The sequence below is a fragment of the Salvelinus fontinalis genome, chromosome 35, assembly GCF_029448725.1.
Source record: "Salvelinus fontinalis isolate EN_2023a chromosome 35, ASM2944872v1, whole genome shotgun sequence".
NCBI classification, from domain to species: Eukaryota; Metazoa; Chordata; class Actinopteri; order Salmoniformes; family Salmonidae; genus Salvelinus; species Salvelinus fontinalis.
The window spans coordinates 26,841,598-26,862,569 of record NC_074699.1 but is presented as its reverse complement, the minus strand read 5'-3'; the positions used below and the strand labels follow the sequence as shown (position 1 = coordinate 26,862,569).

The following is a 20,972-nucleotide window of genomic DNA, read 5'->3' as shown; positions in this document are numbered from 1 at the left end:
ACATGAATAGAGCAGTCTACCCATAAGCATCAACCCAAGGGTGGATGTTGACACAGACTGAAGGGAAGCTGGGCCTGTTCCATGTCCCATTTCAATTAGCGGATGGACAAATTGGACAAATTGGCTGCTGGGTCAAAACACCAGTCTGTGCTTGAGTATTTCAGCCTACCTGTTAGTCTAAGTGGTAGAGTTGAGAGAGACAGAGCTATGCTGTAGAGACAGGGTAAAAACCTAGCGACTTGTGAGTCACCATTCACCAGAGAGTAGTTGTGTGTGGGTGTGTGTGTGCGTGAGTGCGTGCGTGCGTGTGAGCACTTGTTTACAATTTACAGAGCCCGTCAGAGATAGTTCTGATGAGTGCTGAGCTGCATGTGCCAGCACTAGGGCCATGGAAGGGAACAGACACACTGTGCTGCTGATGATCAGATGTGGGTTCAAACACTATTTGAAATATTTAGCCTGCCTGGAGTTCCAGAATGGTGGGGTTAGTAGTTTTGGGACTATTCTATTGGTTCCATTAATCAAGCACAGTTTAAGTATTTGGCCTAATATCAAATAGTATTTGAACCCAGGTCTGACATACAGTGTGACTGCTGACGGTCCTCTTTGCCTGGCTGTCTGAGTCACTGTGGAAACAGGCTCAGAGAGGTGTGTGGATGGATGTTGCTATGCTACTGGCCAGCTCTGCTCCAGGATCCGCCTTGTGCCTGTCAGAGCCAGAGCAGCACACTAATGCACTCTCTACCTTTCTCTGTGTCTGTCATTAGCCTCCCTCCCTCCTTCTCTCTCTCTCTCTCTCTCTCTCTCTCCCCCTCCTCTCCCTCACTCACTACTCCCTCTGTCCATCTCTATCCTCTCTCCCTCCCCCTCCTCTCCTCTCCTCTCCTCTCCCTTACTCACTCACTCCCTCCGTCCGTCTCTATCCTCTCCCCCTCCCCCTCCTCTCCCTAACTCACTACTCCCTCTGTCCATCTCTATCCTCTCTTCCTCACTCACTACTCCCTCTGTCCATCTCTATCCTCTCTCTCACTCACTACTCCCTCTGTCCATCTCTATCCTCTCTCTCACTCACTACTCCCTCTGTCCATCTCTATCCTCTCTCCCTCCCCCTCCCCTCCTCTCCCTTACTCACTACTCCCTCTGTCCATCTCTGTCCTCTCTCTCACTCACTACTTCCTCTATCCATCTCTATCCTCTCTCCCTCCCCCTCCTCTCCTCTCTCTCACTCACTACTCCCTCTGTCCATCTCTATCCTTTCTCCCTCCCCCTCCTCTCCCTCACTCACTACTCCCTCTGTCCATCTCTATCCTCTCTCCCTCCCCCTCCCCTCCTCTCTCTCACTCACTACTCCCTATGTCCATCGCTATCCTCTATCCCTCCCCCTCCTCTCCCTCTCTCTCACTCAAAGACACACACACAGAAAACCACAATAGTAACCACCCCCACACTCTATCTAGCCATGTAGTGAGTACAGTGCGCAGCAGCAAGACAGACAGACAGACAGACAGGCAGTGTCTCTAGCCTCTAGCCTGCCCTGACCCACATCTATAGCCTTGAGTACGCTTAGTTACTGTAAGTCCTGGAGACACTGCTGCCACTATTAATCAGGCCCTGGGACACAGCTAGGCTACTGTAGTTACCTGTTGTCTGTCTATGTTCCAAAATGGCACCCTATTCTCTTTTTAGTGCACTACTTTTGACCAGGGCTTTGGTCAAATATAGGGAACAGGGTGCCATTTGGGACACAATACTGAGAGGATAGCTAGAATAGGCTGTCTTATTATCATTTAAAGGAGGGCTGAGCATCCTTCCCCTCCCTCACTCCCTTCCTCCACCTCCCCCCTGATTGCAGGTGCACCAAATATGCTCATGCTCTTCCAGGGCTAGTTAAACATTACATGGGTGGCTGGCTGGCGTCTGGCTGCTGAGAGGAGTGAAAGCATGGCAAGGCTCTCTCTAGTCTCTACGTCAGTGCAAGAGATTTATCCATTAACGTATCTGTCACAAATACATGTCTCACTGTCAATTCTTTCAATTAATTTCCAACATAGTTGGAACTGAATAGATAAAACAACCTGGATGAGATGCAGATATAGATTTAAATGGGAATGGAATGAGAAATAATTTGACAATTCGCTTGACCAATCCCCTCCTGCCCATGTGGTTAAGTGGAAGGACAACTATTGCACCAACAACCACAACTATTCTATACATCCGCAATGTGTATTTCTTCCCCTGTAGTAATACATTAAAGCTGCAATATGTAACTTATTGAATGACCTGACCAAATTCACATAGAAATGTGACATAGATCTGTCATTCTCATTGAAAGCAAGAAGTCGTAGATCTGTTCTATGTGGGCTATTTCTACGCTTTCCGTTCTTCGTTTAATTTTTGCATCTTTTACCTACAGTTTTATACACCAGCTTCAAACAGCTGAAAATACAATATTTTGGGTTATGGGAAATATATTTCACAGTGGTTTAGATGGTACGATGACTCTCTACACTATACTTGCTTGTTTTGTCACATAAACTGAAATTAGAATTGTAGCAACCAGGAAATGGCAGAGTGATTTCTGCATAGTGCATCTTTAAATAGATGAATGAAGGAGAACTCTGCGGAATCTGGATTACAAGGTACTTCATCCATATCATCCTTTCTGAGTCTGTCAGCATATGTCAGCCTAGCCAGCCTCAGACTGAATGCAAGTGTTAATGGCCCAGTGGGTTTACCTGTTTCTTGTAGTCCATGGATATGGAGATCCTGTCTTCCTCCTTCATCTCTTCTTCTTCCTCTCCCTTTCCATTCCTCTCTGCATCCCCACCATTGGTCCAGGAACAGTTGGAGTCGTGGTGGTCGTGCTGACTGAGGGCAGCCTCCAGCTGAGGCAGCAGCTCATCAGCCAGCAGGTCCGGAGCCTCCAGGCCCTCAAAGCCCCCTCCTTGGGCCTCCACCTCCCCTTGCAGCCCTGCCAGGCTAACCTCTAGAGACACGTAGCCGTTAGTGGTAGTGGTGCTGGCCGGAGGTCTGGTAACTTCCAAGTTAGATCCACAGTTCTGGGGCTGGTGCTGGTCTGGAACGAGCTGGCTGACTGCACTGGGGTAGCAGCTCATGGCCTGGCCAAACATCTCAGATGAGTCGTAGTTCCCTAAGGTCTGCCTGGAGCAGCGCAGAGCCCGGAAGGGACATTCGTCCTCAGCCTGGCTGACTGGGACCTGCTCGGGCTGATGATGCTGAGTCATCCCTGGAGCAGACGAAAACGCACATCCAGCTCCCACGAGAGAGAGTTCAGGCACTGAGGAGGGCAGGGGAGTGGTGGTGGTGATCATGGACACTGGGGCTAAAGAGAGAGGCTGGCTCAGGCTGGAGGTGCCAGGCTGTCCCTGGCCAGGGAAGGAGTACTGGGAGGGAGGGTAGGCGGTGGTGGAGCTCACTGAGCAGGAGGACAGGGTGTGAGCCATCGGGGAGCAGGTCTGCATGGAGAAGGACATGCTAGAGCCCTCTGGCCCTACCCCAGGAAAGGCCCCCTGAGTCCCCTGCACCAGCTGGTAGCCACCCTGCTGTGGTGGGGTTCCAGCCAGCGAGGCATTGGGGGTTTCCACATTAGCTTTGGCCAGAGCCCCTGAGTTAGGCACAGCCCTGGAGTGGAACTGGGTCCCCCCGGTGGTAAGCTGCTGGTTGTGGGGAGCTGGCTGTTGGTTGGCCTGGTGGAAGGGGAAGCTGTGGTGCTGCTGGGGCAGAGACTGAGGGTTCACTACCTGTTGATGAAGGTGCTGCCGCTGCCGCTGGTTCAGAAGCTGGTGTTGCTGCTGCTGAAGTTGTTGTTGACAAGGGTGGTGCTGCTGCTGTGGCTGTTGCTGTCGGAGGTGATGCTGTTGGTTGTGGAGTTGCTGCTGCTGTTGTTGATGTAGTTGTTGTTGTTGCTGGGGCACTGAGTGGTAGAGGTTCCCGTTCTGGTCCTGGTTGCCCCACATGGGGCTGCTGTTGGAAAACAACGCATTCGATTGGGGTGCCTGACCAATTGAGCGTCCATGGAACTGGGTATGCTGTGCTGCTATCATCCCTCCACCACCCACACCCTCAGAGCCAGCGAAGGGCTGTCCCATGGAGTTCTGAGCCTTCATGCCCGGAAAATGCCCCATCTGCTGTCCATAAGTCATGCTCTGTTGGGTGGAGGAGGGCACGGAGGTGGGGATCATCCCGGGGTGTTTCCCTGCCCCCATCGGCTCCACCTGTAGGGGCTCAAAGCCTGCGCTGAGGTTGAGCTCATCCACCAGCGAGGGTCCAGGGGGGAAGCCCTCCTCAGCCAACCCATCCAGCCCTCCCACAAACAGGTTGGGGTCGTCAAAGAAGTCCATGATGGGATCTGTCATGGCCAAGGGGCCAGGGTCAGTCTTCCGGAGACCAGTCCCCCACGTTGGACCTCTGCTGGGTTCTAGCTGGTGCTGAGGAGCGTCACGTGTTACTGAGCTACAGTATGTCCATCACAGACTGGCTCTGGAGAGAAAAACGAAGACAAAACGTCAAGTCAGATTTAACAGAGAGAAGAAAAACATGCATCTTTAAACATGTCTCGTTCATACTGAGCTGTGTGTGGGCTGCACAATAAAGACATTTTCAGTTGTCAAATAGATTTTATGCAATTTAGCCTTTTTGATGTTCATCCTGTGTTTTTCAAATCAATACACTTCTAGTTGTTTTCAAGATCTCCATACACCTCTACCTCATATACACTACAATAAGCAATTTATTACCATAACAGACGCTCTCAGCCACGTAAACGTCATTAGTGAAAACAGCGGCTGCCAAAAAGCCAAGTAATGGCTAGGTCAGACAGTGTAACGGCTTTCTAGCTCTTCCTCCTCCTCGGACGAGGAGAGGAGAGGAGGGATCGGAAGACCAATATGCAGCGAGGTATGATGACATGATTTATTAGACACGACGAAACAATGACACGAACTATACTTGAATAAACTACAAAATAACAAAAACGAATGTGTGGACAGACCTGAACAATACGAACTTACAAATAACACGAAGAACGCACGAACAGGGAAAATAGACTACACAAAAGAACGATGTACAAAACAAACCGAAAACAGTCCCGTGTGGTGCGCAGACACAGACACGGAAGACAATCACCCACAAACAAACAGTGTGAACACACCTACCTTAATATGACTCTCAATCAGAGGAAATGAAAAACACCTGCCTCTAATTGAGAGCCATATCAGGTCACCCAAAACCAACATAGAAACAGAAAACATAGACTGCCCACCCAAACTCACGTCCTGACCAACTAACACATACAAAAACTAACAGAAAACAGGTCAGGAACGTGACATAACCCCCCCCCTTAAGGTGCGAACTCCGGGCGCACCAGCACAAAGTTTAGGGGAGGGTCTGGGTGGGCATCTGACCACGGTGGTGGCTCAGGCTCTGGGCGAGGTCCCCACCCCACCATAGTCAATCCCAGCTTACATCTCCCCCTTAGAATGACCACCCTCTCTCTCCACCCACCTAATATAAGGGGCAACACCAAAACAAGGTAGCTCAGGACAGCGAGGTAGGTCGAGATAGAGAGGTAGCTCAGAATAGAGAGGTAGCTTAGGATAAGGAGATAGCTCAGGATAGAGGGGCAACTCCGGACTGAAAGGCAGCTCCGGACAGAGAGACAGCTCTGGACTGAGGGGCAGTTCTGGATTACTGGCAGCTCCGGGCTGGCTGACGGCTCTGGACGCTCATGGCTGGCTGACGGCTCTGGACGCTCATGACTGGAGGGCAGCTCATGACTGGAGGGCAGCTCATGACTGGAGGGCAGCTCATGACTGGAGGGCAGCTCATGACTGGAGGGCAGCTCATGACTGGAGGGCAGCTCATGACTGTCTGACGGCTCTTGCAGATCCTGTCTGGTTGGCGGCTCTGGCAGATCCTGTCTGGTTGGCGGCTCTGGCAGATCCTGTCTGGTTGGCGGCTCTGGCAGATCCTGTCTGGTTGGCGGCTCTGGCAGATCCTGTCTGGTTGGCGGCTCTGACAGATCCTGTCTGGTTGGCGGCTCTGGCAGATCCTGTCTGGTTGGCGGCTCTGGCAGATCCTGTCTGGTTGGCGGCTCTGGCAGATCCTGACTGACGACTGGCTCTAGCGGCTCCTGACTGACTATCGGCTCTGACGGCTCGGGACAGATGGGCGGCTCTAATGGCTCGGGACAGACGGATGGCTCAGACGGCGCTGGGCAGACGGATGGCTCAGACGGCGCTGGGGAGACGGATGGCTCAGATGGCGCTGGGGAGACGGATGGCTCAGATGGCGCTGGGGAGACGGATGGCTCAGATGGCGCTGGGGAGACGGATGGCTCAGATGGCGCTGGGGAGACGGATGGCTCAGATGGCGCTGGGGGGACGGATGGCTCAGATGGCGCTGCGGAGACGGATGGCTCAGACTGATCCTGTCTAGCGGAAGGCTTTGGCTGCTCCTGTCTGGTGGAAGGCTCTAGCGGCTCCTGTCTGGCGGAAGGCTCTGTAGGCTCATGGCAGACGGGCGGCTTTGCAGGCTCATGGCAGACGGGCGGCTTTGCAGGCTCAATACAGACGAGCAGTTCATGCGGCGCTTGGCAGACGGACAGTTCAGGCGCCGTTGGGCAGACGGCAGACTCTGGCCGGCTGAGACGCACTGTAGGCCTGGTGCGTGGTGCCGGAACTGGAGGCACCGGACTGGAGACACGCACTTCAAGCCTAGTGCGGGGAGCAGGGACAGGGCACACTACTCTCAAAGCGTACTATTTGCCTGGTGCGTGGTACCGGCACTGGTGGCACCGGGCTGAGTGCACGCACATCAGGACGAGTACGGGGAGAAGGAACAGTATGTACAGGGCTCTGGAGACGCACAGGTGGCTTAGTGCGTGGTGCCGGAACTGGAGGCACTGGGCTGGAGACACGCACCATAGGAAGAGTGCGTGGAGAAGGAACTGGTGGTACTGGGCTGGGGCGGGGAGGTGGCGCCGGATATACCGGACCGTGCAGGCGTACTGGTTCCCTTGAGCACCGAGCCTGCCCAACCTTACCTGGTTGAATGCTCCCCGTCGCCCGCCCAGTGCGGGGAGGTGGAATAACCCGCACCGGGCTATGAAGGCGAACCGGGGACACCATGCGTAAGGCTGATGCCATGTAAGCCGGCCCGAGGAGACGTACTGGTGGCCAGATATGTAGAGGCTCAATACTCAATCTAGCCCTAGCAGTGCGGGGAGGTGGAATAACCCGCACCGGGCTATGAACACGTACAGGAGACACCGTGCGCTCTACTGCGTAACACGGTGTCTGCCCGTACTCCCGCTCTCCACGGTTAGCCTGGGAAGTGGGCGCAGGTCTCCTACCTGCCCTTGGCCCACTACCTCTTAGTCCCCCCCCAATAAATTTTTGGGTAGTACTCACGGGCTTTTCGGGCTTCCGTGCTAGACGCGACCCCTCATAACACCTGTTCCTCTCTCCGGTTTCCTCCGCTCTCCGAGCTGCTTCCAGCTGTTCCCATGGGCGGCGATTACCTCCAACTTTAGCCCATGGTCCTTTTCCTTCCATGATCTCCTCCCAAGACCAGAAATCCTGTTTTGTGCGCTGTCCGTTAACCCGCTGCTTGATCCGGGTTTGGTGGGTGATTCTGTAACGGCTTTCTAGCTCTTCCTCCTCTTCGGACGAGGAGAGGAGAGAGGGATCGGAAGACCAATATGTAGCGAGGTATGATGACATGATTTATTAGACACGATGAAACAATGACACGAACTATACTTGAATAAACTACAAAATAACAAAAACGAATGTGTAGACAGACCTGAACAATACGAACTTACAAATAACATGAAGAACGCACGAACAGGGAAAATAGACTACACAAAAGAACGATGTACAAAACAAACCGAAAACAGTCCCGTGTGGTGCGCAGACACAGACACGGAAGACAATCACCCACAGACAAACAGTGTGAACACACCTACCTTAATATGACTCTCAATCAGAGGAAATGAAAAACACCTGCCTCTAATTGAGAGCCATATCAGGTCACCCAAAACCAACATAGAAACAGAAAACATAGACTGCCCACCCAAACTCACGTCCTGACCAACTAACACATACAAAAACTAACAGAAAACAGGTCAGGAACATGACAGACAGGCCTGGGATAAATTTGGCACCGTCAATTATCTCTGGTTGGCAGCAGGTAGTTGTGTGGTAACGCATCTGATCTGATCTAAACTGAACCAACTGCCAGACAGACCAGCAGCCAGGTGCCTCTAGTCTTCCTCGGTTCAAAGCCCCCTGATCCGATCAGCCTCAGCCCTGTGACTGTGCTGTGCCTGCTATCTACCGAGCCGTCTGTCTGCTAGTAGCTACTGAATGTGTGGGAGGAAGGTGCAGACAGACAGATAGACAGCTGATGCTGTTTGTGTCAACAGCCAGGGAGGTTGGCTCAGGATGCATCTAACCACAGACCAATAGAAGATGACGGAACACTTGTGTTAGTCAAGACCTGCTGACTCATACTCACCACACACACTCACCTCACTACAAACACTTTGACATGTTCTGAATGTACAGTCCATGGCTCTCACATGTCTTCTGATACAGACGGGGGGCATACAACTGAGATCCAATGCTTCAACCACAATATATCTATATATTTTAATATTTGTAGCAACTTTGTAAGTAAATACCTGCAGTCAACTAGGGCAATATGTTAGAAGATAAAGCGTTCTTCATTTCACTTGTCACATTATTTTACATTATGAAGCTCACCGTAGTTCCCCAGAACAGTTGAGCCAGTCACGTGTTTGTTTGTAAATGGCACAAAGCGGGAGCAGTTGAGTTGAGCTGTGTATTGACAGGGGTTGAGTTTTATATTGAACGTCAAGTGTTTTTTTGCTTCAATAGAGTGATCAGGGACGTGCAACTATAGTTTTCCTTCACATTAAATATATTACTGCAACACATTCAGCAGAATATAGCTTAATTTTCATCAGATGACAACAGAAGAGAAACGCTATTAGGCTGGCAGTCACACAAGTAGGCTAAATGAGCTTACAATGAACATGCAAGGTATTTTTTGCAAAAACAATGCATGGCCATCATATTTCTGTTTATTATAGAAAGAATGTAGCTAGCTACATTTCCTAATGTTTTTCTTAAAGTTAATCTGGAGCAAAGTAGGCTGGCTACACCGAGAAAAGTAGGGTAGAAAAGTAGCTTCATCAGAACGCTGTCAGCTGATAGAACGCCCTTAGTGAATTCTCACCCGAGTGGAGAAGTGCAACTGAAGCACAAAATTAGTCTGATGCCGAGATTTTTGTTTACAAAATGCAGCAATATAGAAGAATTCTGCGTTTAACGTGACCCCTAAGTTTAACTTGATGGTTATCTAAGTAAGTGGCTAAATTCATATGGTGACGGAGAATCCATCATATTGTGTTGGCTTTCTGCCGTGTTTGAAAAGTCAAAGCCCTTTGGATGAGTTATCTGTACAGCTGCCACTGCTGTCTTTTCATTTCCTTGTGTTTTTTTCTCCTCTCCGTTCTCGGCCTGTCTTCTTCTCTAAGCAGAGCAAGCAGGCCTGTTGCCCTAGAGCAGGGGTCGGGAACCTATGGCTCCCGAGCCAGGTGTGGCTCTTTTGATGATTGCATCTGGCTCGCAGATTAAAAAAAGAAAATAAAAAAAAGTTTTTGTGGTATCCAATCGCTAGTAATTACTATCTTGTCTCATCGCTACAACTCCCGTACGGGCTCGGGAGAGACGAAGGTCGAAAGCCATGCGTCCTCTGAAGCACAACCCAACCAAGCCACACTGCTTCTTAACACAGCGCGCCTCCAACCCGGAAGCCAGCCGCATCAATGTGTCGGAGGAAACACCGTGCACCCGCCCCCCTCGGTTAGCGCGCACTGCGCCCGGCCCGCCACAGGAGTCGCTGGAGCGCGATGAGACAAGGATATCCCTACCGGCCAAACCCTCCCTAACCCGGACGACGCTAGGCCAATTGTGCGTCGCCCCACGGACCTCCCGGTCGCGGCCGGCTGCGACAGAGCCTGGGCGCAAACCCAGAGACTCTGGTGGCGCAGCTAGCACTGCGATGCAGTGCTCTAGACCACTGCGCCACCCGGGAGGCCTATTCTCACTTGTTTTAATCCATCCATCGATTTTTCACTGCTCATGTCCTGTTCAGGGCTGCAGGAGCAATTGTCCATTATTTTAATTAAATGATACTGGCCTACGTTGGCCGTTGCTAGGTAAAACAGGTAAACGCCTCCTTTTGAATCAGTATGCTCGGTCATTAGCTCAAAGCTAACCCTTCGACGAAGAAGATGACGAAAAGAAAAAAAGATGACGAGTATCGCACATTTCAGGACGAATGGACCGAAGAATTCGCCTTTGTGGAGAGAGCAGGTTCTGCGGTGTGTCTAATTTGCAATGACAAAATTACATCGATGAAACGGTCGAATGTAAATCGGCACTTCGACAAATTCAGAGGCTTATTATACTGACATTTAGTTGAATTCACTTTTAAAATATATTATATGGCTCTCACTGAAATAAATGTCCAAATTATTTGCTTTCATGGCTCTCTTAGTCAAAAAGGTTCCCGACCCCTGCCCTAGAGACTCCAGACTACACACAGACACAGCACGTACACATGCTGCTCCAGAACCAGTACTGTTTATTGCACAATGTATCTCGTTCACATTTCGTTTGTAAATGTCCAAACTCACCAAAAATGACATTCAGTAGCTCCTACCTATGTATGTATAACTTTTTGCTGAGCTGCCGGTCTTTGAAATATATATTTTTTCCATTTGCGCTTGTTAGCATATTTAGCTAGCAGCCTCAATGGTAAATCAGTACATCTTGGGATGAGAGAAGAATGGTATGAAGATATGAAAATCTGCATACTGCCCAACCCTAGTAGTGGGGCTGTCCCTGGCTATTTTTTTTATTTTACCTTTATTTAACTAGGCAAGTCAGTTAAGAACAAATTGTTAGTTTCAATGATGGCCTAGGAACAGTAAGGTTTCATCATAGTTAACCACTGCCTGTTCAGGGGCAGAACACCAGATTTGTACCTTGTCTGCTCGGGGATTTGAACTTGCAACCTTTTGGTTACTAGTCCAACGCTCTAACCACTAGCCTGCCGCTATGATGAAACCTTACTTTTTACTCATTGTTACAAAGGCCCAGTATGCCATATGACACAAGCACACAACCAAGACAATACACAAGATTCATACAGGAAGCATCAAGACTTAACCCTAACCTGGTTACTGTGAATCATTAATGTAGCCTTACTCATCTTCATAAATGACAGCTGTGCTGGACCTCCATTCCATAACAACATGGACAGCTACAGCAGTTAGAACTGTGTTTAACAGGAGCCCCAGATAGCAGGGGCCAGATCATATCCCATGCCCAGCTCTTGGCTATACTAGAGCTCTGTTCTCGTGTGACTAGCAGCCAGCCCAGGAGTAGGAGAGTATTCTCTTCTCTTGCAACACAGACCTACATCTGAGGGCAGGCTAGGCATGAAAAGAGAACTCCCATTGCTCTCAGCCACTTAGCAGGGCTCTATTGTAACTGACAATGAGCAGAATGGCCAGGCCTAATTCTCCCAAACAGACAAGAAAATCTGATCACTCAATTAGAGGTAACATCAGACCAGAATCCTACCCGGGCCGCTCAACGGTCTGAATGAGTAATCAGAGGTAGGTTAGGTAGCTTATCTGAGCAGCATAAAGTTTTTCCTGCTGCTGATTCTTCGTCTTTTATTAGTTGGAACCAATGATGAACTGTAGAACCTAAGCTATATGATGTACAATACAACAGGTTATAGACTGTCTATGGTTGAGACTAGGGCTGTCCCACACTAAATAATAGCTTCGACCAATCGACCAATCAACCAATCGATTGAACAGACGACTTTCGTTATACCAAGATATTATTTAGTGTGGGACAGCCCTAGTCTCAACCATAGACAGCCTATAAATGTGCATTTTTCCACATATAGACACACCAATTGTATTAAAATAAAAGCAACTATATATGCATTGAGCTTGTCTGATGCTTTAAGAGCAGTTTTGATTAAATAAGACACAAATGACTCGAGGGAGCCAGAGATGAAGATAATCAGAAGAAGAAAAACTTAACCTGACCATCCTCCTCCCGCTCCTACTGGCTTTCGCAGATTCTGCAGCTACTCTCCTGAAGTTGCCGGCAATAGGCTACTACACGAGTCGGTAACTTTTCTGATGTGGAATAACATTTTATCTTACCATTTCTACCGATCTGCATGCCAGTTATGGTTTTCATATGCACATTTTCGTGTAACAGTTAGATTTAATTTATAATAACGTCTTCGTATGTCAAAATCATTGTCATGTGGTTAATCAAAATTCTATCCAAATCTAAATGAAAATAATACAAACCTAAAAAAGTAACTTCTATTGCCAATGCCAACAATGTAAAAACAGCTCATAAAACCAACAAATAAAAACAGAAAAATTGAAAATATCCTGATAAAAATAAATATCTTATAAATCACATTGGCTGTGCATGGCCTGTCTGCAAGGAACTAGAAACATTGTCTCAACTATTAACTAGGGTCTGGCCTGAAGCTCATGCTAGCAAACTAGAAACATTGTATCAACTATTAACTAGGGTCTGGCCTGAAGCTCATGCTAGCAAACTAGAAACATTGTATCAACTATTAACTAGGGTCTGGCCTGAAGCTCATGCTAGCAAACTAGAAACATTGTATCAACTATTAACTAGGGTCTGGCCTGAAGCTCATGCTAGCAAACTAGAAACATTGTCTCAACTATTAACTAGGGTCTGGCCTGAAGCTCATGCTAGCAAACTAGAAACATTGTATCAACTATTAACTAGGGTCTGGCCTGAAGCTCATGCTAGCAAACTAGAAACATTGTATCAACTATTAACTAGGGTCTGGCCTGAAGCTCATGCTAGCAAACTAGAAACATTGTATCAACTATTAACTAGGGTCTGGCCTGAAGCTCATGCTAGCAAACTAGAAACATTGTCTCAACTATTAACTAGGGTCTGGCCTGAAGCTCATGCTAGCAAACTAGAAACATTGTCTCAACTATTAACTAGGGTCTGGCCTGAAGCTCATGCTAGCAAACTTGCACCTATGTATAACATCTTCTGGGCCCTCAAAGTTTCCTGCCAGTGAGTTCCGAACAGACACAGCTGTAGGCTATTTGCACAAGAGATAAGAAGTAATCAATGCGCATCCTTACTCAACAATGACAGGAGAGCTCCAAACAAAACACAATGACTAAATTGTAGTAAATAGTAAATTGAATGAAACAAACCAAAACTTGTTTTTCACAAGTGTAGCATAGGTTGTGCACTCCGACAATCAGAACGGTGAAAGACTGAAATAACAATATATTAAAAGCATTTTAAAAAATTACCGTAACCAAACAAACATTGTAGATTAGAAATTATAGGAAGTAACGGCAAATGTACTTACTACTTGTGATATACACTACCGTTCAAAAGTTTGAGGTCACTTAGAAATGTCCTTGTTTATGAAAGAAAAGCACATTTGTTGTCCATTAAAATAACATCAAATTGAACAGAAATACAGTGTAGACATTGTTAATGTTGTAAATTACTATTGTAGCTGGAAACGGTAGATTTTTTATGGAATATCTACATAGGCGTACAGAGGCCCATTATCAGCAACAATCACTCCTGTGTTCCAATGGCACGTTGTGTTAGCTAATCCAAGATTATAATTTTAAAAGGCTAATTGATCAATAGAAAACTCTTTTGCAATTATGTTAGCACAGCTGAAAACTGTTGTTCTGATTAAAGAAGCAATAAACCTGGCCTTCTTTAGACTAGTTGAGTATCTGGAGCCTAAGCATTTGTGGGTTCAATTACAGGCTCAAAATGGTCCGAAACAAAGACTTTCTTCTGAAACTCATCAGTATGTTCTTGTTCTGAGAAATGAAGATTATTCCATGCAAGAAATTGCCAAGAAACTGAAGATCTCGTACAACGCTGTGTACTACTATCTTCACAGAACAGCGCAAACCGGCTCTAACCAGACTAGAAAGAGGAGTGGAAGGCCCCGGTGCACCACTGAGCAAGAGGAAAAGTACATACTTTTTTAAAACTTTTTGTTCTCCACCTTTATTAAACCAGGTAGGCCAGTTGAGAACAAGTTATTATTTACAACTGCGACCTGGCCAAGATAGAGCAAAGCAGTGCGACACATACAACACAGAGTTACACATGGGATAAACAAACGTACAGTCAATAACACAATAGAAAAGTCTATATACAGTGTGTGCAAACATAGTAAGATTAGGGAGGTAAGACAATAAATAGGCCATAGAGGCGAAATAATTACAATTTAGCAATTAAACACTGGAGTGATAGATGTGCAGAAGATGAAAGTGCAAGTAGAGATACCAGGGTGCAAAGAAGAAGAAAAGAAAAAATAACAACATGGGGACGAGGTAGTTGGGTGGGGTATTTACGATGGGCTATGTACAGGTGCAATGATCGGTAAGATGCTCTGACAGCTGATGCTTAAAGTTAGTGAGGGAGAAATAAGTCTCCAGCTTCAGTGATTTTTGCAATTCGTTCCAGTCATTGGCAGCAGCGGACTGGAAGGAAAGGCGGCCAAAGAGTAGTTGGATTTGGGGGTGACCAGTGAAATATACAGTTGAAGTCGGAAGTTTACATGCACTTAGGTTGGATTCATTAAAACTTGTTTTTCTACCACTCCAGAAATGTCTTGTTAACAAACTATAATTTTGGCAAGTCGGTTAGGACATCTACTTTGTGCATGACACAATTAATTATTCCAACAATTGTTTACAGACAGATTATTTCACTTATAATTCACTGTATCACAATTCCAGTGGGTCAGACGTTTACATACACTAAGTTGACTGTGCCTTTAAACAGCTTGGAAAATTTCAGAAAATGATGTTATGGCTTTAGAAGCTTCTGATAGGCTAATTGACATAATTTGAGTCAATTGGAGGTGCACCTATTGATGTAATTCAAGGCCTACCTTCAAACTCAGTGCCTCTTTGCTTGACATCATGGGAAAATCAAAAGAAATCAGCCAAGACCTCAGAAAAAAAATTGTAGACCTCCACAAGTCTGGTTCATCCTTGGGAGCAATTTCCAAACACCTGAAGGTACCACGTTCATCTGTACAAACAATAGTACGCAAGTATAAACACCATGGGACCACGCAGCTGTCATACCACTCAGGAAGGAGACACGTTCTGTCCCCTAGAGATGAATGTACTTTGGTGTGAAAAGTGCAAATCAATCCCAGAACAACAGCAAAGGACCTTGTGAAGATGCTGGAGGAAACAGGTACAAAAGTATCTATATCCACAGTAAAACAAGTCCTATATCGACATAACCTGAAAGGCCGCTCAGCAAGGAAGAAGACACTGCTCCAAAACCGCCATAAAAAACACAGGCTACGGTTTGCAACTGCACATGGGGGTCAAAGATCGTACTTTTTGGAGAAATGTCCTCTGTTCTGATGAAACAAAAATAGAACTGTTTGGCCATAATGATCATCGTTACGTTTGGAGGAAAAAGGGGGACGCTTGCAAGCCGAAGAACACCATCCCAACTGTGAAGCACGGGGGTGGCAGCATCATGTTGTGGGGGTGCTTTGCTGCAGGAGGGAGTGGTGTACTTCACAAAATAGATGGCATCATGAGGTAGGAAAATCTTGTGGATATATTGAAGCAACATCTCAAGACATCAGTCAGGAAGTTAAAGCTTGGACGCAAATGGGTCTTCCAAATGGACAATGACCCCAAGCATACTTCCAAAGTTGTGGCAAAATGGCTAAAGGACAACAAAGTCAAGGTATTGGAGTGGCCATCACAAACCCTAACCTAAATCCAAAAAAAATATGTGTGGGCAGAACTGAAAAAGCATGTGCGAGCAAGGAGGCCTACAAACCTGACTCAGTTACACCAGCTCTGTCAGGAGGAATGGGACAGAATTCACCCAACTTATTGTGGGAAGCTTGTGGAAGGCTACCCGAAACATTTGACACAAGTTAAACAATTTAAAGGCAATGCTACCAAATACTAATTGAGTGTATGTAAACTTCTGACCCACTGGGAATGTGTTGAAAGAAATAAAAGCTGAAATAAATCATTCTCTCTACTATTATTCTGACATTTCACATTCTTACAATAAAGTGGTGATCCTAACTGACCTAAGACAGGAAAAATTTTAGAGGATTAAATGTCAGGAATTGTGAAAAACTGAGTATATATGTATTTGGCTTGGGTGTATGTAAACTTCCGACTTCAACTGTACCTGCTGGAGCGTGTGCTACGGGTGGGTGCGGCTATGGTGACCAGTGAGCTGAAATACGGTGGGGCTTTAACTACCAAAGACTTATAGATGACCTGGAGCCAGTGGGTTTGGCGACGAATATGAAGTGGGGCCCAGCCAACGAGAGCGTACACGTCGCAGTGGTGGGTAGTATATGGTGCTTTAGTGACAAAACGGATGGCACTGTGACTACATCCAATTTAGACTACATCCAATTTACTGAGTAGTGTTGGAGACTATTTTGTAAATGACATCACCGAAGTCAAGGATCGGTAGGATAGTCAGTTGTAAGAAGGTATGTTTGGCAGCATGAGTGAAGGATGCTTTGTTGTGAAATAGGAAGCCGATTCTAGATTTAATTTTGGATTGGAGATGCCTAATGTGAGTCTGGAAGGGGAGTTTACAGTCTAACCAGACACCATGGTATTTGTAGTTGTCCATATATTCTAAGTCAGAACCGTCCAGAGTAGTGATGCTAGACGGGCGGACGGGTGCGGGCAGCGATCGGTTGAAGAGCATGCATTTAGTTTTGCTTGCATTTAAGAGCAGTTGGAGGCCACGGAAGGAGTGTTGTATGGCATTGAAGCTCGTCTGGAGGTTTGTTAACACTGTGTCCAAAGATGGGCCAGAGGTATACAGAATGGTGTCATCTGCGTAGAGGTGGATCAGAGAATCACCAGCAGCAAGAGCGACATCATTGATGTATTCAGAGAAAAGAGTCGGCCTGAGAATTGAACCCTGTGGCACCCCCATAGAGACAGCCAGAGGTCCGGACAACAGGCCCTCCGATTTGACACACTGAACTCTATCTGTGAAGTAGTTGGTGAACCAGGCGAGGCAGTCATTTGACAAACCAAGGCTGTTGAGTCTGCCGATAAGAATGCGGTGATTGACAAAGTCGAAAGCCTTGGCCAGGTCGATGAATATGGCTGCACAGTACTGTCTTTTATCAATGGAGGTTATGATATCGTTTAGGACCTTGAGCGTGGCTGAGGTGCACCCGTGACCAGCTCGGAAACCAGATTGCATAGCGGAGAAGGTACGGTGGGATTCGAAATGGTCGGTGATCTGTTTGTTAACTTGGCTTTCGAAGACTTTAGAAAGGCAGGGTAGAATAGATATAGGTCTGTAACAGTTTTGGGTCTAGAGTGTCACCCCCTTTGAAGAGGGGGATGACCGCGGCAGCTTTTCAATCTTTAGGGATCTCAGACAATACGAAGAGTGTCTAGTGTCTAGTTTGAGAAACAAACGCCTCACAAGTCCTCAACTGGCAGCTTCATTAAATAGTACCCGCAAACCACCAGCCTCAACGTCAACAGTGAAGAGGCAACTCCGGGATGCTGGCCTTCTAGGCTGCCAGTTGAGGACTTGTGTCCTCTTGCTCAGTTGTCCACCAGGGCCTCCCACTCCTCTTTCTATTCTGGTTAGAGCCAGTTTGCTTTTCAAAAATATTTCACTTATTGTGTATATTACATTTGTTTTATTTGATGCTTTATTATTTTATTCCAAGTCATCTCATCTCTATAGAGTTGCTACCTATGCTGTCTGACAAAATCACTATTTTGTAGTTCTTCAAAGTAAACAAGACATACTTTTATGACTGCTGAATACCAACTATCAATGACTTGATCATGTATTTTCAGGTAGAGCTACTGCAAGAAGCAACAGCCGCTCTCTATATCACCTCACAATCACGCATTCTTCTGTCTCTTCTGTAGCAGGCATGAAAGAAACACAGACTGGACGAGTAGATGCGCAATGGATTATGGTCATTTTAGTTAATTGCCACGTTTTATGTGCTAAACTATGTACAATATTGACCTGTTGGAAACAACAACTCCCTACTACATCGCACAGTCCAGGCTGGATCTGATTTATCTCTAGAGAAAGTGTGCAATGTGCGCATTGAGCTCAACGAAGAAGAAAAAATAGGAAATGCAATTCAAATAATTGAACCAATTTTGGGGGGGAAATAGCACTACCCTTGGGTGTAGCCTTAGCGGAGTTGCCAACAACCATAAGTTCCGGTTTTCAGGGGAAATGGAAGAGAGAGCCTGTGACACGACTTCCCTTCCATTAACAAGGTGACACATCTTAACTCTTCCTTCACATTTACTAGATTGGTTGAACAGTGCAGAAGGGAACATCTCCAGACATTTATTTTATTTGTATTCTCATGAAGACCAGAATCTTCAGGATCTAGTATCAGGCAGGTTTTTTGGGGAATTGCATGTCGTAGGTAGGCTATGACTTTGCTTATAAATGCTAGGGTTGTGAAGCATCTATGTAGTTCTTATGAAGACTTGATGCAGTCTAGAAAGTCTTTATAAATGACGTTGAACCCAGATCTGCAGTGAAACTAGCTCTAGTTAATATCTGGAGTTAAGTTTTAGCTACAGTGAAACCCACTTTAAAATGTAAAACATAATTCATAGCCAAATCGAATGTAGACTATTTGTTTGGCTGGTTTATCTGTAGGCTCTACCCTCAAAGTATTGGGTAATAACCGGCCCACCAATAACAAAAGACCCCCACCTGAATCAACTTTTATTTAGTTAAAAAAGCAACATTGGACAATGGAGATTAATTTCACTGATCAAGGCCATTCCAGAGCACATTCAACAGGTCCCATCATAGTCTGTGCAATATAAATGCATTCGTGTTTTGCTGCGCTTCCTGCTTACATTTAGCCTCCTCCCACTGGTCACACATTGGTTGAGTCAACGTTGTTTACACGTCATTTCAATGAAATTACATTGAACCAACGTGGAATAGACGTTGAATTGAAGTCTGTGCCCCGTGGGCTAGCTACCTCTGCATGCCGCTTGCTTCTTTCTTTGTTTATCACGAGTCTATGCCTCTTTGCCTCAAGTAGCATGATATCACCAACCCACGATACACAACAAATAAATAGGCGTCGTCAATTTCAGAGTCCTTGTGACTTATCTAAGCACCCTCAACAAAAAAAGACAGATAACAAGTGCAGCCACAATAACGACAACGATATAGAGACAGACACAATGCAGCATCAAACTGTCCAAACTCACAAACCCGTCGTCTGTCGACGATCCAACTCCATCATGGAATCAGAAATCAAAATAGAATTTGCACAAACTACATCTACGTGCAACGGACATCCATGATAATCATCAATCGGCTTTAATCAACTGACTGCTGATTACACACGTTTGTAAAGACGCTATATAAGAAGAATCCCAAGAATAACAGTATTATTACGAAGTAAGAAAGGTTCATAAGTATCCTATTGCATTGTTGAATTTTACTTTAGAATAGCTTCTAGAATCCTAACCAACCCCGGTTTATGTGGCACAGCGAGAATCTGTAACAATGAACCCATGATAGAAAGAAGCCAGTCTATAATGGCCACTAACCTCAGCATCCTCTGAGTGCAGCTATGGCTCGTGGCTATCTGAGCATCGAATCTTCACAATAGCCTTGCTGCACCTCCTAGTAAAAGGCTGCTTGGCACTCGATGTGTTTCCATGTCACAACAGGTAACTAGCTACCTAGTTAGAGAAACTAGCTGAATCTTAACTTTCTGAATCTGAAAGTCAGGTGCCAAGCCATAGGGATTTTTTCCCACCATCTGTTCTTCTCGAGACTCGAATCGTACACGTGTCCCCACTTGTCTTTCCTTCCAAGCACCTCTCCTCTCGACTTCAGTGGTGTCGTGACGCCTCTGCTGAGTAGGAGAGGGAAGAGCTGGATGGGGGTCGACAGTCATTCATTAGGAACAATGCAATAGATTGACCACAGACAATTAAACCAGTTGTTGATGGACACGACCGAGTTTCGTTTTCGTTGAGACCACCGACTGATATCACTTTATCCTCTGCATTCACATTCATGGTAACGATGCTGAGCTGGCTCGAGGCTCGTACCATCACAGCGGGTCGCTGTCAGTTCAGGACCACCATAACGAAGCGCCGTCAATAACTTTAGTAAGACGAATGCAATATTTCGAACTGTGAGAACCATTATGGAAATGGAATAACTCACAATGTTCCGCGAGCCATTTGACTGATATTGTAGTTAGCTAGTTGGGTGCTTTTCAGACCGGGATTCTCACTGTTAACGTAACGTTAGTGACCACAGCTGAGCGTCACTGTCTCTCAGTCATTAGAATGACAGTTTGCTCCCAGAGTTAAAAGCTCTGTGTGAAGCCAATAGTTTCTATTTATGACGAGAAAATTATTTTATTACTTACCGAAGTGGGGCAAAATCCGTTGACTGAAAATTATAAGAGCGAAGTTAACTAGTTGACCACAGCGGTTCTACTGCTGCTGACGTGACGAATCGATGAAGACATCAATTTGCATATCAGTTACTTGCTCTCTGATTGGACAATTGAGGAGTCGTTCAATTTTTATAATCTCAGATTACATTTGGAGTCGGTTCCACATGGACACATTTCATTTTCATTTTAGTGCCATAATAACTCCTCATATGTAAAATAAAATGACAAATATTAGACCAAATTGGTTATAAAGGCATGACACACAAGATGGCCGCGGTAGATCTGAAGCCAATCCGCGGAGGTTTTACTTTGATAACACAAACCTG

General features: G+C 46.3%; 1 protein-coding gene across 5 annotated transcripts in view; it reads right to left on the bottom strand.

Annotated features, from left to right (window-relative positions):
* Positions 1 to 20,722, bottom strand: part of LOC129834648 (chromodomain-helicase-DNA-binding protein 9-like) — a 168,647-nt gene extending 147,925 nt beyond the window's left edge. For 4 of the 5 annotated variants that reach the window (XM_055899832.1, XM_055899835.1, XM_055899836.1 and 1 more), the window contains exons 1-3: positions 20,617 to 20,709; positions 19,781 to 20,111; positions 2,736 to 4,500 (exon numbers count right to left, since the gene is read on the bottom strand). In XM_055899832.1, coding sequence (XP_055755807.1) covers positions 2,736 to 4,376 — 1,641 coding nt within the window. In that variant the 5' untranslated portion in view covers positions 4,377 to 4,500; positions 19,781 to 20,111; positions 20,617 to 20,709. Of the gene's footprint in view, positions 1 to 2,735; positions 4,501 to 19,780; positions 20,112 to 20,616 lie in introns of all 5 variants that reach the window. The other variant, XM_055899833.1, reaches the window with a different exon arrangement.
* Between the last annotated feature and the right edge of the window lie 250 nt (positions 20,723 to 20,972).